The sequence below is a fragment of the Micromys minutus genome (genome assembly GCF_963924665.1).
Source record: "Micromys minutus genome assembly, chromosome: 29".
NCBI lineage: Eukaryota > Metazoa > Chordata > Mammalia > Rodentia > Muridae > Micromys > Micromys minutus.
The window spans coordinates 9,561,566-9,576,325 of NC_137964.1; the positions used below are offsets into that span (position 1 = coordinate 9,561,566).

Below are 14,760 nucleotides of genomic sequence, written 5' to 3' on the forward strand. Positions count from 1 at the left end.
GCCAGAGGGCAAAAGCATTTTCACCAACTGTCCATTCCTTGTCCACTTAACAAAAGTAAAGCATAACCAGTGCGTTTACAATTTAAGATAAAACAAATCAGTTTTTATAACATCCAGATAACTAAAGAACAATAGAATATAGGTTTAGAATACCTCTACTACTTTTATGCCTTAGACCCAAGATACCTTAGTATCCAAACACTTACTTATATTATCATTTATGTTTTTAAAATTACTTTTTTTCATACCATATATTTTTGGTCCTATTCTTTCTCCTCCCCCAACGCTTCCCAGATCCTGTTCCTTTTTCATGTCTGTGTGTCTGTCTGCATGCATGTACCTTTGGAAGCCAGAAAGGCAGCATTGGGTCACCAGCACTGCAATGTATAGGCAGTGTGAGCCACCATGTGGGTGCTGGGAACTGAACCCAGGTCCCCTGGGAGGGTGGCAGGTGCTTTTAAGCACTGAATCACCTTTCCAGCCCTGACACCGACACTAACCAGTCTTAAATGTCTGTGGACATCTGATGTGATTAGCGGCATCTTCCTCACGAAGCAAGCTTTCTACTTATGAATCATGAAAACGCACATGTACTTTTATAGAAAATAGGAAATATTTAATGTATATAAATGTATCTGCCTTGGCAATTATTTATTTACAACCGATGATTGATGCAAACAATTGAGGTGGAAATATACATGAGGTATAAATATAATATTTAAATGCAATATTTTATTTTCATCAGCAAGATAACAGTGAATAAAATACTGTGGTATTTGTCAGACAAGCTCGATGCACCATTTCCACCCCCTTTCCTTTATTTTAAAGATGCAGCCTGTGGTCAGCAGGAGTGATTGATTAGTATGTGCTTATAGTCAGAAAGTCAGCTTAGTTGGAAGAGAAAGGGGCTGAGAAATACAATCTTATCATTTTACAGTTTTCAGATTCCCTAGGTCCTTGTTTCTCAAAGCGTGTCCTTGAGGCCAGCACCTTTCTTCCCTCAGGCTTCCTAGAAATACAGAATGTCCGGCCCACCCGCTCGGCCTGGATCATGCTAAGAAGGTCATAGGTGAGTCCTAGTACATGCCCAATAAGTATGCTCCCTGAGAAACAACGCCAGTCATCCTGGGTGCCCACTCTGCCTTCCAATGCATAGTGCCCCGACCCTAGAGCAGGGACACCGTGGAGCCAGACTAAGCTCCCCTGATGGTCTTGACCATACATAAAAAGTCATTCATCACGGCAGGCACGATGTAATGGCAGAAGTGAATTTGTCCAGTCCACGGAACGCTGCCCAGGAGGCAGCTTGTGGTTGGACTGCCACTCTCCCAGACAGACACAAGAATGAAAAACCCCTACCCTGGTTTTCCCTATGCCATACCAAACATACAGAACACATCTTTATTCCTCCCAATAAGACAATTTGCACACCAGAGATCAAAGAAAACACCGCATTAGTGTTTGTAACACAACAACAAAAACCCAGAAAATACATGTTTGTTTCCTTTTCTTCTGACACCAGTTGCTGAATTAGGATATCAATCCCTGTCTAGACAGCCAGCCTATGACAATCTTTCCCAGAGGTCGGACATAAATAAGTTATCTCTCTACGGATGTTGCATCACAATAAAAAAAAATTAACAACTCCATCCTCACTTGGCTAAGAAAAGCCAGTTTGCTCATCCTGTACAATAATAAATAAGGTTGGGGTCAGACACACAGGCGCTGGTGCTGGATAATGAAGAAACACGGGGTTGATAACATCGGCCTGAAACGTTTATGAACAACTAATGATACAGTCTGGTCTTCTGTTAGTCTCCAACCCTGTCCTTTAGATAGCAAGATTTTTAATGGCTTAGATTCTAAGAGCGTCATCTATAGGATACTCGGAATTCCCTGAAGCTGTGGTGACCCTGGACGCTCGGTGGACCGTCCTCTCACTTTGGTGTCCAGAGTCAAGGTCAGTGCAAGAAGATGTTAGATAACTGTGGCCACACAGGCCACTGGTCAAATAGATGGGTAAACAGCATTAGGATATAGGGCTCCCTTTCTCTGTGGGCAGGTCTACTGTCTATTCCTCTGTAGCAAGGAGGGGTACCAGCTCCATTTCAGTCGCCTGACATCACTCTCAAGCGGCAGAGAGTGGGCCCAGAGGCAATGCAACATGGAGTCTTGGATTTGGCAATGACCTCTCACCTGCTGCTTTGCGTTAAAGAGAAGCAACTATTACGTTCCTCAACTCACGTCAACACCTGGCTCCAGTCTTTAAACATCACAAATGAGGACAGCCCTCGGAGGAAGCTTTTAGCTCCATTTCTCTTTGGTTAGCTAATCTTTGGGTAAGCATGGATGGATTGACAGACTATACATTTCACGCTTTGGTGTTTGTCAGCAGGCTCTGCTCAGCCGGCAGGCAGGACGGGAGGGACACGGGGTCTACAGCAACCTGGGAAGGGCCGTGTGAGGAGACTCACAGAGTCAGACACAGAATTATATATAAAACCAGTATTTTACATATGTACAGCAAAGGGAGATATACATACATATACAAATGTACGTTTATTTACAGCTAAGACATGCTTCTTAGAAGCCTTTAAATAGCAGATTAGGCAACGCAGAAGGAATAACCTATTTAATTTTAAGCAATATAGATAAATGATCCGAGACATTATATTAGTAGGGATTATTCATCTCCAGGCAGGCTGGGAATGGGCTCCATGGTCCCCATGATCCCCGGCTTCCTTCGCATTCCTTCGCACGCGAGCACACACACCACACTGTGAGTGTTCTTTTCCCTTCTTGTTCCCTGAGTTTGAGTTCACGCTGGGGAAAGCTTAGATTTTTGTTTCTGGACCCTCAGCAACGAGAGGCTGGAAAGAGTTTCTAATTCTGGCAACTTCTGCGGCACAGAGGTGTCCGAAGCCTTTGCTGTACCATTCTGGGGAGTGGCCCCTGCAGGGAGAGAAGGAAATGGGAACTCTGTTAGGCGGTGGGGTGTCCACGGGTTTAGGTCATCAGTACTCTGGGAACAGCTTGCAACTGCTGCTTCAGGCAGCTGTGGACCTCAGTCTGTCACCCAGTGATTTGTCACCAAGCATTTTGTCCTTAGGATTCATCCGGTGCTTCAGAATTATACCAACTTCTCAAAGTGGAACAGAAGTCTCACATTGAATCAGGAGGTGGTGGCACACGCCTTTAATCCCAGCACTGGGGAGGCAGAGGCAGGTGGATCTCTGTGAGTTTGAGGCCAGCCTGCTCTACAGAGTGAGTTCCGGGACAGCCAGGGTTACAATGAGAAATCCTATCCTCAACACCCAAAAATTAACCCTCCCCCCCAAAAAAAACAAAGAAAACCCCAATCCCCCCCCAAAAAGTCCGAATAACAAAACCTCAATAAATTTATATCTACCTCAGCACAGAATTCAGTTTTAGCATCATGAATGCCTTAAAGTGTTTAATTCAATTTAAATTAGGAGCAGAGGAGGAGGCAGGCATAAAAGAAACACAGGAGGGCCTGAAGTGAAGGCTCAGCCAATAAAAAAGACTTTGATCCGAAGTAGCAGTCCTCACGGGAAACGCCAGATGTGGCAGAAACAGAATGTCTCTTGAGGGTCAGTGGCCAGCCAGTGTAGCCAATCAGTCCGTGCCAGGCTCAGAGATAGTCTCTGACTCCAGGGGCCCACACAGAGCAGCCGAGAAAGACACCTAGCATAGAGTCCTGGCTTCCACATGGGCACATGCATATACTACATGCACATGAATAAAAATAAGAAAACAAACAAGAGAGTCATATTTACTGAGCCTCCACATATCTGTGTGTTCTCCATGTGCCCTCAAAACAGAACACAAGGCCACTCCCAGATGAGGTAATGACTCTGCTACTGGGAACACAGAACTAGTCAAAAGAGCTGAGCTGTGAGTCACCCACCCTCAGTGTGCAACAAGTGTGTAGATAAAGCAAATGTGATATAATATATCTCTATATCTATCTATCTATCCATATATATCAGTGATTCTCAAACTATAGGTCTCAATTCTTTTGGTAAACCCCTATTTCTAAAAATATTTACATTTTGATTAATAACAGTAGCAAAATTACAATTGTGAAGTAGCAACAAAAATAACTTTATGGTTGGTCACCACAACATGAAGAACTTTATTAAAGGGTCAGCATTAGGAAGCTTGAGAGCCACTGGTATCTACATGTCTGCCTGTCTATCAAAGTATCTATCTATCTATCTATCTATCTATCTATCCATCCATCCATCCATCCATCCATCCATCCATCCATCTATCTGTCTATCACCTATCTGATAGTTCTTAGCCTTAGAGGTGGAGACACTGTTATTTTTTACCCCAATGAAGCTGAAGGATGTTACTAAGCTAAGCACACACTGCTAACGCTGCATGCTTTCATTCCTACGCTGATTCTAAGAACGTGAAACCCACTGAGTCAGAGGGCAGGACAGTTCTGACCAGAGACCATACAGAGTTGGAGCTGCGGAAGTACATGTTGAGCAACTGAGGCAGCATTTCAACTTGACAGCAGTCCTGAGCTATTGTGATGACTATATTTCCTTACCAGGAATTTACAGATTTGTGTGTCACTGTGCTGTAACCAACACGTGATAAGGAAAGTTTCCGCTTCTTCGACCTGCTAAGTTGATCAGCTGGGACTCATGTGCCCCTCTTGTGAATTCTGTGATGCATTCATTACAGGTGGCTTTAACTAATAGTTACTTTCTTGTGCCAGAGAAGAGCCAGAAAAGTTCTAGGAGCCTCTATTGGCTTTCATTCTGACGCTCTGCCCACTGACTCTTAAGAATCATTCCAGGCAACTCCACAAGGTTGACTTGCTAGCTCCCTGAGTGACCATGTGCTATCTGCATGACTATAGGGAAGGGGAAATAGCATGCTCTTAATCACTGTTGGATGCTTTCATAGCTTGACTTGTGCTTCTGTCACGTGGACATCCTTCTGCAGGTCACAGACACCACACACTTACTTGTTAGTGAGAAGAAGTGAGTCAATTAGGGAAGTTAGAAAGGATTAGGGAAATTAGAAAGGAAAACAAAGGAAAGCAAATTCTAGGGTGGGAAGGTGAGAGATGGGGGAGGAAGAAACCGGAGTGACAGGCAGGATTCAAGTGCACACGCCATACAACATGAGGCTCCCCGATCAACCAGCACCCAGTGTGGCCACTTACTTCAGGTCTACTCTGCAGATGTGGGTCAGCCTGGACTTGCCGGAACCACAGGGTTCTATCAGGTACTGAGAGTCCATCACCACCGCCCGCACGCCACCCATGAGCTGGGCTTCTTCATGTTCCACAGACAGGGACACCAGGGTGCACATCCCTTTGGGCAAATCAGTCTTCCAGGTCCTGAAGCCAAACACACCATGCATGAGAGTGATGGAAAGAGAGACAGGAGACCCTGAACACACAACTAAGCCCTTGCTTCCTCCTGACTCAAATCTAGGCTCTAACTCCAATGCTAGGTACTTGGATTAAGCTAACTGTTTCCATGAACTTGTGCAAACTTTACACAGTGATGTCCAAAGGATGGAGCTCAGCTTTCTACTCAGAGGATAGAAGCTCCCAGACCTGAGTTTAGAACCCTAAATTGAGGCTACATCTTAGTCTGCTAAAGACACCCTGTTCATCATCAGTGAGGCTACCATTTTGAATCAGCACTATTCATTCATTCTATTGATTTATCTGTCTGTTGAGCACACCTATGTGCTGGGCCTGAGAAGCCACTGGGGACATGAAGATGCACTGAGCCCAAGAGAGAAACGAGTAACTCTAAAAGAACCATGAAAACCCTGTGCGAGTGTGAGTCTAGGTAGAGCTGGGACCAGGGGACTGGGCAGAGGAGGAATACAGGGAAGGCTTCCTGGAGGAAGTGATGAACAGTTTAGCAAACACACGATCTGCTGATGCCTAATTTAAAAGAAATCGAACCTGTGCCGACTCCATAGCTTTGTTAGGATGGCTATGTAGCTCTTGCGTGGGAGAAGAAATGAAGGGGGTTGATTTGAGTCCAGATGGAGAGGTAGGAAGTTCACTACAGCCTTGTAGTGGAAAGAGCTGCCTAACTGGCACACCATCCGTGGATGGCACAGGCTCTACAGTGGATGCCGTCAGATGCTGTCCTCAGATTAATCTGCTTTTGGGTTACCTGGTTAATGAGTTACTGGAGGTATGACTTTTCTGTGGTAGCAGCTTTCTGTGGTAGGGTTGCTCTGTCCTGCAGTGCCCTTTGCCGTGCTGTGACCCCGTGTGTTCTCAGACTGCTCAGCCTCCAGACTCAAGAGCTAAGTACATATCTACCCTCCACATAAGTCACGGTTTCAGATCACTTCATTATAAGCAACAGCAAACAAGCAGAGAGACTCGATGCGAATTTGTGTTTGGGAGGTCTGACAGACCACGTCATCCTCACCTTACAAGTTCTTTCTCTAAGGAATTTCTCCCGGCATGAACCAGGTCTGCTGCTGAGCCTGCCCACAGAACCTCCCAGCACACACCCCCCCCTCCCCGGGCTGCTTTAAGCCTTGGCCTATACTGAAATTCCTGTTCTCCTTAGCTCCTCGAATTCTTTGTCCCCTCTGAGATAAAGTTAGTCTGCATCCTTTTCTTATTATGTACTGACTGCACATAATACACAAAGGGACTCCGAGGGGTGACTTAGTTGGTAAAGGAACACGGGCACAGGAGGCTGAGTTTGGTCCCCAGCACGGCTATAAACAGGGCAGACATGACAGTGCACACTTGGGATCTCATCACTGCAGCGGCGAAGGCAGGAGGTTCCCCAGAGATCTCTGGCCAGTCATCTTAGTAGAGACCTACTAGCCCTGGGTCCCAGAGTGAGACCCTCTCAAAAATAATGAAGTAGATGGCTCCTAAGGAACAACAATTAAGACTGACCTCTGCCCTAGGCACATGTGTGCAGGCATGCACACACACACACACACACACACACACACACACACACAAAAACACAAACACACACACATTGTACCGGCTGGTTTTGTGTGTCAACTTGACACAGGCTGGAGTTATCACAGAGAAAGGAGCCTCAGTTGAGGAAATGCCTCCATGAGACCCAGCTGTAAGGCATTTTCTCAACTAGTGATCAAGGGGGGAGGGCCCAGCCCATTGTGGGTGGTGCCATCCGGGCTGGTAGACCTGGGTTCTATAAGAAAGCAGGCTGAGCAAGCCAGGGGAAGCAAGCCAGTAAGTGACATCCCTCCATGGCCTCTGCATCAGCTCCTGCTTCCTGACCTGCTTGAGTTTCAGTCTTGACTTCCTTTGTTGATGAACATCGATATGGAAGTGTAAGCTGAACAAACCCTTTCCTCCACAACTTGCTTCTTGGCCATGATGTTTTGTGCAGGAATAGAAACTCTGACTAAGACATACACTTGAACACATACACACACACACACACACACACACACACACACACACACACACACATTCTCTCACCTTTCCTCCCCTCCCCTCCCTCACTCCCTCCCTCCACCTCTCTCAAAAATCCTGAGAGGAGAACAAGATGGGCCCGTTGAGCCCACCCACAGCATCCTCAGAGCCAGAAGCTACGAGTAACATGAGGTATGCTGGGATATTCTCCAGTAAACAGCAGGCTATTGCTGGTTGTAGAGGCAGAAGAGAGCTCCCTGCAGGGACTCCCTCATCTCCACAGCGTCCAGCCTGGACAACAACTTGTTTTTCTACTTGTTGAGTTGGAAAATTACATTTTAATGCCACAAGATGGGTGATGTCCTAATAACTGGCCATAGGCCACCCCCAGCTAATGGCCTATATTCTCTACCAGGACAAGGTTGCTGGGATACACATGGATATTTAGGAGAAACAGATACTTAAAAATTGAGGTCCCAAGGATCCAAACTCAAGGCACAAAGGACTCATACGAAGTCACCTCTGGTTTGCCCTCGAAACTCATTTCATAAGGCGACTGACTACTTCAAATACACATTTGGGGATTTCACAGGCAAATCCTCTTACACTGCTGATCTGGGAAGAGGTTGTTTACTTGTGTTTTTAATAAAAGGGATATATTGCTCTAATTACATCTTGTTCAAGTCCTTAACTCTCCCCAACCCCTGCTCTTGCTGGCGAACTGTTCCAACTTTCTGTGATTGATTGGCTGAGCATCCCACTCCAAGGCCAGAGGGCAGGGGTCTGGATCTAACCCGGAAACCCACCAGAAAGAGCACTGCAATGGCAGACACAGGGCTCAGGAGGTTTTGCCAGGACTGGATTCTAACAGAATGCCCAGTGTCTCTGTACACGTGGCCTTTCAGGGCTGAGCTGGAATTTCCATGCATGGCAGTTTTGTGAACACGTGAGGTCATACACCCTCCCATCTCCACATTCTCCTAGATGAAGACCTGCTTTCGTCTCCTGGGAGAAAAACAGAACCAGCCGGCCTTTTGCACGATTTGGCAGACGAACCTGACAGACAGCAGCTATTCTGGGGCCTCTGCTCTGAGGAAATGAGTGATATTCAAGGCCTAACAAACTGTGTACCACGAGGAAAGGGGCCATCAGAGAGCCTGGGCAGAGCTGTAAATTGGGTGAAGCTGCCAATGCGAACACTTCTCCCAGCCTGCTGTGGTGCTTTACGCATTGGCAACTCTCATCTTGGCTTTGGAGCAGGACTTCATACAGTACAGAGTCCAGCTTACCTGAGAACCACGAAATCTCTGGAGGGATGTGGGACCATGCTATTTAGCACATACTGGTAGATTTCTGTTTGTTTGTCCAAAGTTTCCACAACCTTCCACTGCACGAAGTCCTCATCCCAGAGGTGACGTTCTCTCAGCACACGATTCAACACCACGGAGGGTGGTGCCTCCACCTCCACAGATGCCTTCCACAGCTTCAGCGGGTTCCCATCCCCCACCTTGGCAAAGACATGGGCAGGAGCTGTAGAGGTTACCAGGGGGCTACCCAGACCTACCTCCTGTGCCGGGCATTCCATCAGCGGTCATATAAAGTGAATGGGTCATACTGAACCCAGAGTTAGAACACAAAAACTTCTGATGAGAAAAATGATAATCAAAACAGCCACCGACCCAAACACACTCAAGTGGTGTGAGGCAGAAATGTTCGAACCCACTTGACTTCTACGTGGTTCTTCTCTGTCAGGCATTCTCAGAATGTTCGTTTCACACGTGAAAAAACGCTGGGCACTGATTTTTTTCCCAGCACCACACAGAAAGGAGCTGGGATCCAGAAGCCCTCCTGGCTGGTCTGGGCTCTGATGGGAAAGCTGTTGGTGGCTTTTGAATGGCACCTGGGCCTTAACTGTCACTCACAGAGGTGCTGAGTCCCACGTTCTGCAGCGGAGGGAACCTTACCTTTTTGAAAGCGAGGTCTGTGTTGTCAGGGCTGGGACATGTGACCCATCCCTTGAATTTCTCCTTAGCCTCTTTCTGGAGGCCTTGGACAAGATGCTCCAGGTACGTGTGAAAAGTGGCCCCGCTCTCTGCCAGCTGCGCTCTCAAGTCTTCTAGGCTGGGCGTGTGGATTTCAGCCTCTAAGTAGGAGTTACGGGACTGGGCCAGCATCTCATGTGGAACCTGAGCCAGCGAATGCACGAAAGGTCAAAGCAGTGAGCTGAGAAATGCTGGAGGAACAGAGGGGGCTGAAGTGGCCTCATCCACAGTCAAGGTCAGGGCCTTGAGGAACCATCCCAAAACTAGGAAACACAATGTGACTCTGAGCCCATGTTTATCCAATACACCGGGATGCGTTCTTGATCACGTGCTCCGTCTCTTTTTATAACATTTGGCAAGAGTGGGCTCAGACAACTTTCACTCATCCATACACATTGACACATTGAGGGAAAACTGAGCTATGACTCAGAAATGGCTTCACAGTTTTTAGTACAGTTTTCCCATTGACAAATGCCAGTGTTGCCACAGAGAGTGTGTTGTCTCATCAATGACTGTGTGGCTATATTGGTGGGTTGACATTGATTCTAGGGACAAGGATTACTCAGTCATATTTGAGTACACACACACACACACACACACACACACAGAGAGAGAGAGAGAGAGAGAGAGAGAGAGAGAGGGAGAGAGGGAGACAGACAGACAGAGACAGAGGAAAACCCTAATCAAGTTTGACATAACAACATAATGTACTGTAACTGGCCAACTGGCCTTAAATCTGACAAAGGAAGGCAATTCAATTGTCTGCATAAAAAAACTCATCATGGTAAGCCCCAGGAACCTGTGACTGCCAAGTCCTCACTGTATAGCGAGCTCTCTGACTCCTGGCAGTAAGACCGGCGAGCTCCAGCATATACTGTCATAAAATGAAGAGCACAGAGATGCAGAGATAAGCATCCTCTCCTGCCCAGCCTACCGCTACTTCCAAGACCTCACCTCAAAGAGCCGGTTGTATTCAGTGATCATGTGGGCGAGCCCCTGAGCGGCAGCTAGGTTTTCATTGAGGTCCTTCTGATCCGGCTTCCCAGTGGCATATTTCTTCTGGATGACTCTGTAATTGAATATGAATGTGCTGGGATACCCACACCTTCCCATCTGTTTGCTATTTATCCCCAGATGCTGCCCAGACCCCAGGCTTTCTCATTTCCAAATAGAAACCAATGACCACACATCTTTAGATGATCCAAGGCAGGCTGGCAGGCTGACAGCTCACAACCAAAGGCCATGGAAAAGTACAAAGGCAGGGAGAGCTGTGGCTGGGAAGTTATTAGGTTTTTCTCCGTTCGAAACCACTCAACTGCAGGTTCATGTGCTTTGTTGTTTAAATACAGCTTTAAAAACCAATAGTCGTAAAATACCCTTTTGAGTATTTTCCTTCTTCCCACTCAAATAAAATAGAACAAAGCTTCTTGGGCTTCCCGGACCTCAACTGATCTACTTTGGGGCTACCTTGGTGGTGCTATGAACCCCAGCCCAGGGATGAGGGTGCCTCACTGTTCTCCTACAATAAGTCCTAATATTCTTCCATCTAAAGTCTACCATGAGAACACTTTTGTTTAATTTTACTTATTAAGAAACTGGATCTTGGGGAGACCTGGTTTGGGAACAATGCCAGTGGTGTGGAAAAGTTACCTTGGGGAGCTTTCTTTTTTCAGTAAGTTCAGGTGAAAGAGGGAGGGGGCGAGGCACACGGCCAGATTCATGGGTGTCATCTGATTCTCGTCCACCAAGGTCACTACGTCATGCAGGAAGCACAGGAGCGTCTGCAGGGCCTCCCGGTTCTCATCTGCCAGCAGCAGGATGGCGGCCTGCACGGCCTGCAGCCGCTGTTCTCTGGGGACATCTGGAGAGAGGTGAGCACCAGGTTGTTAGAAGAAGAGTCAGTGGGGAAGAACGCAGGCGCTCCTCTTCCAGACAGAAGATGCTCACAGGCATCAAGAGAGTTGGAACTTTGAACCTCATCAAACTCCAGAATTATCCGAGTGTCCCAGAGGTTCTTTGACCAGAGTGGGGTCTCCTCAGCAAGTGTCACCTGACCTCTCTCTTGCTTACCCTATTTGACAGGCACCATAGGCATAGCCAAGGCTGGGTGGGTCACAGTTGTGAATGCCACTGGGTAAAACGGACAAAGACCTGGCCTTTCCCCACCACAGTAGAGCTCCAGGCCATGTTGCTTTTATGGTACAATGACCAGTGGGTCAGCTGTTTGCCCTTGGCCACCTAGGGAGATAGCTCCTCAGTGGTGAGCCTGGTAGAACCATCCTGTCTCTACAAGTCAGGAGGGCTCGGTTGGGAGAATGGACTGTTTTGACTCTGAGTGGTCACAGGGTGTCACCGGTTTGATAATCTTAGGATCACTAGCTTTGGGTTGTGCTTGTGAAAAAGGAACCTGGTCTCCTACAGCTGTGGGGAGTGAATGTGGTCTCCGTCTCCCTCTGAGGGTGACCCTGGTGGAGGGGAGGGGCATTGGTTATATAGGCTCTAGGCAAATAGGACAAGAAGTAGAAAATGGAGAAAAATTACAACAAATTAGGGTTGAGGGACAGCATTTTGCTGCTCTCCTGGCTCTGTTTCATGATCATGTATGTTTGATGAATATGGCCGTCTTCCTTCAAAAGCTATACCAGGAGCTTGGGGGTCTCTATGAAAGGCTGTTTGCTCACCTGAGCCATGGGGCAGTGTGCACATGGCAATCCCTTGAACTTTCAACTGTGCTTAATAATGTGTGCACTATTTCAGTGTATATCACCGTGTCTCTAATGTATTAAAAAGAGACACTTGGATATTTATTACTGTGAGAGGTGTATGAGAGAAGAATTAGACTGACCGCTCTAGGTAGTGTAACCTTCTGCCTGCATCCTGGGAGCTGTTTGTCTTGAGCTCTCCTTGGCCTTCTGAGCACTGTGCAGAAGACCAGCCAATCCAGATTTCTAGACAAGCATCACTACTGGTTCAGTGGGTAGCCTGTCTGTTGCATCCTGGGTTTTCTAGAGAACATTTTTGTCTGGATGATAGTGAAGCCGTGTTTTTGTCTACATGTATGTTTTGCTTATGCTGATGCCAGTATAGCCAACAATATGCATTCACCACATCCCCTTGAACTGCTTGTAAATGCTGCTCTGTGGGGAAGAATCCTGTGTGTATATAGAATCTAACCGCAGCTGGCCAAACTTTTCTTCCACCAGCTTCTTCTGCTCCAGCGGTTTAATCTTGAAGTCACTGGCCATGTGAAAATGTTATCTCTCTTCCTTTTCCACTCACATGTTCCTTTGTTTTCTCTGAAGATACACTCACTCTGGATTCTGTTTGCTTTGGATCTGTTTGGATTTTGTTTGCTACGTTCACCACTAAGCCATGGTTTTCTGTTACAAACGACAATGTTGTGGTCCCTGCCTCTTCCTTGGTTCCTGGAGATACCTCCAGATTTGCCTTTGTAAGCACTGTAGAATCTAGGAGTGTGTGGGTGATGGCTCATAGTCAGCATGTTTTCTTGACTCAACAGTTATCTCTCTGCATTGGAATCAACTCCATCTCTCTTTTTCGGTGCACCCCACCCCTTGCCCCCAGGCTAACAGTCTTGAAGGCTTGTCTCTGATCCCCCAGCCTCCTCTATCTTACAGGCTGGCAGAATTAAGATCTTCACAACCCACCCCATACAGCACTCTAGTCACCCGACAGCAGTAGAGGAAGCGAGACAGCCAGGATCGAGCTACTTTAGAGAGCTGGGAGGCAGCCAGAACTCTGCATTAGCTAGGCCACATAGACTCTGGGGCCTGCTCGAGGTATCCATTCTCCGGAACCCCAGGTGCCTGCTCCCTAAGCTTCCACGTTTGTCTACTTAATTTCCCTGGCTCCGAATTGTCAGACCTTAGATCAGTTCTGATGAATTTCATCCTTGTGACTGTTCAAGAGTCTCTCTTCCCTTCTTTACTACCAAGATGCATGTTCCTTTTGGTTATGGGCTGCTTAGGGATATGGGCTCCTCCCACTGGTCCAGGGATGAGCTGTCTCAGTCTTAGCTCCTATCACCAGCAACCACCCCTCACCCTGTTCCTCTTTCCATTGCCCGGTCCCAGTCAGTGTAAGCCAATTTTGGCGGGCAAGACCAGGGATGGTGCTAGGAGTTTCCGAGAGGTTCTTGTTCTCCATGAGAAGTGATGCATGTCCCAGGAGACACCTGGGCTCTCTCTTCTAGCTTCTGAGTGTGATCTTTTGATGATGTGATAATGGTATAGGTAGTGACAACTTGCACTTAGTCACAACCTGACTTCAAGAGTGTCAAAGACACCAGAGGCTGCCGTCCTAGCATCCCTGGGCTAGGTTTACCTAACACTGGGCTGGTTTAATTTCACTTCTTTTCTGTCATGTGTACTAATAAAATGTTAATATTAAATAACTGTTTGTGTGTATGGAGGTTGGTTCAGCTTTTTAATACCCAGCAAATTATTTATAATTATTTAATAATTATCTAATTATTAATGCCACTCTGGTGTTACCTCCTAGTCTATCAGTGTCCCCTGTTGTACATTAGTGTTTGTGTCCAGCTGTCTTCTTCTCCCACTAAGTTTCCATTGCTCACCCCAGCCTTTGTGGATCTGCCTTTGTTACCCTTTTTACCTTCCTGTATCAGTCATTTATGGTCCTGTCTCATTGCCCCCTAGTCTAAGGTCCCTAAGAACAGACAGCCCTGCTCTGTAAAGGGTTGTGCAGATAAAATGAAGCCCTGCTTTGATCTGGCTTCTTGGTTGTAAGTTTAGACAAGAGCCAAAAAGGCATTTATCTCTTGGAAATAAGTTAGCGTCAGCCATAGATGGTGTCAACTTCAACCCTAGGACTGATTAAATGTAAACATTCATATCCATCAGGAGCCTTAATTGGAAAACAGAGCACAGCCTCCTTGGGCTCTAGGATCCAGTATCATTAATTCAGCTTAGCCCATTCACTCTGACGGAATAATATTTATTCAGTGTGTCATCTCTTTATTCTGCTCTTACAGGTGGCATTTAAAGTGATCTCTGAATCTGTGCTGTTTTCACTTCGTAAACACATTTGGTACAGAGTCTCTATAGTAGGGGTCGTCAGATTCGATCAATTCCGTCTCATGACCCACCTGAGCCATATTTTGGTGTAACTATCAAAGTCTGTGGACTGGAGTAATTTTCCCCTAAGAACTGATACGTGGGCCATGAAGCTGATGGCCAGTTTGTAATGCCTGCCATCATTATCACATAGAAAAAAGACTCGCACACTCATTCCTAATGTCTGCCTTTAGAA

General features: G+C 46.7%; 1 protein-coding gene across 5 annotated transcripts in view; it reads right to left on the minus strand.

Annotated features, from left to right (window-relative positions):
• Nucleotides 1–648: 648 nt before the first annotated feature.
• STARD13 (StAR related lipid transfer domain containing 13) overlaps nucleotides 649–14,760 on the minus strand; it is a gene marked incomplete at its 5' end in the record, with an annotated part of 340,009 nt that continues 325,897 nt past the window's right edge. For all 5 annotated transcript variants that reach the window (XM_080940965.1, XM_080940964.1, XM_080940966.1 and 2 more), the window contains 6 exons: nucleotides 649–2,952; nucleotides 5,207–5,383; nucleotides 8,716–8,933; nucleotides 9,391–9,612; nucleotides 10,423–10,537; nucleotides 11,119–11,329. In XM_080940965.1, the coding sequence (XP_080797091.1) occupies nucleotides 2,835–2,952; nucleotides 5,207–5,383; nucleotides 8,716–8,933; nucleotides 9,391–9,612; nucleotides 10,423–10,537; nucleotides 11,119–11,329 (1,061 nt within the window). In that variant the 3' untranslated portion in view covers nucleotides 649–2,834. The remainder of the gene's footprint in view (nucleotides 2,953–5,206; nucleotides 5,384–8,715; nucleotides 8,934–9,390; nucleotides 9,613–10,422; nucleotides 10,538–11,118; nucleotides 11,330–14,760) is intronic.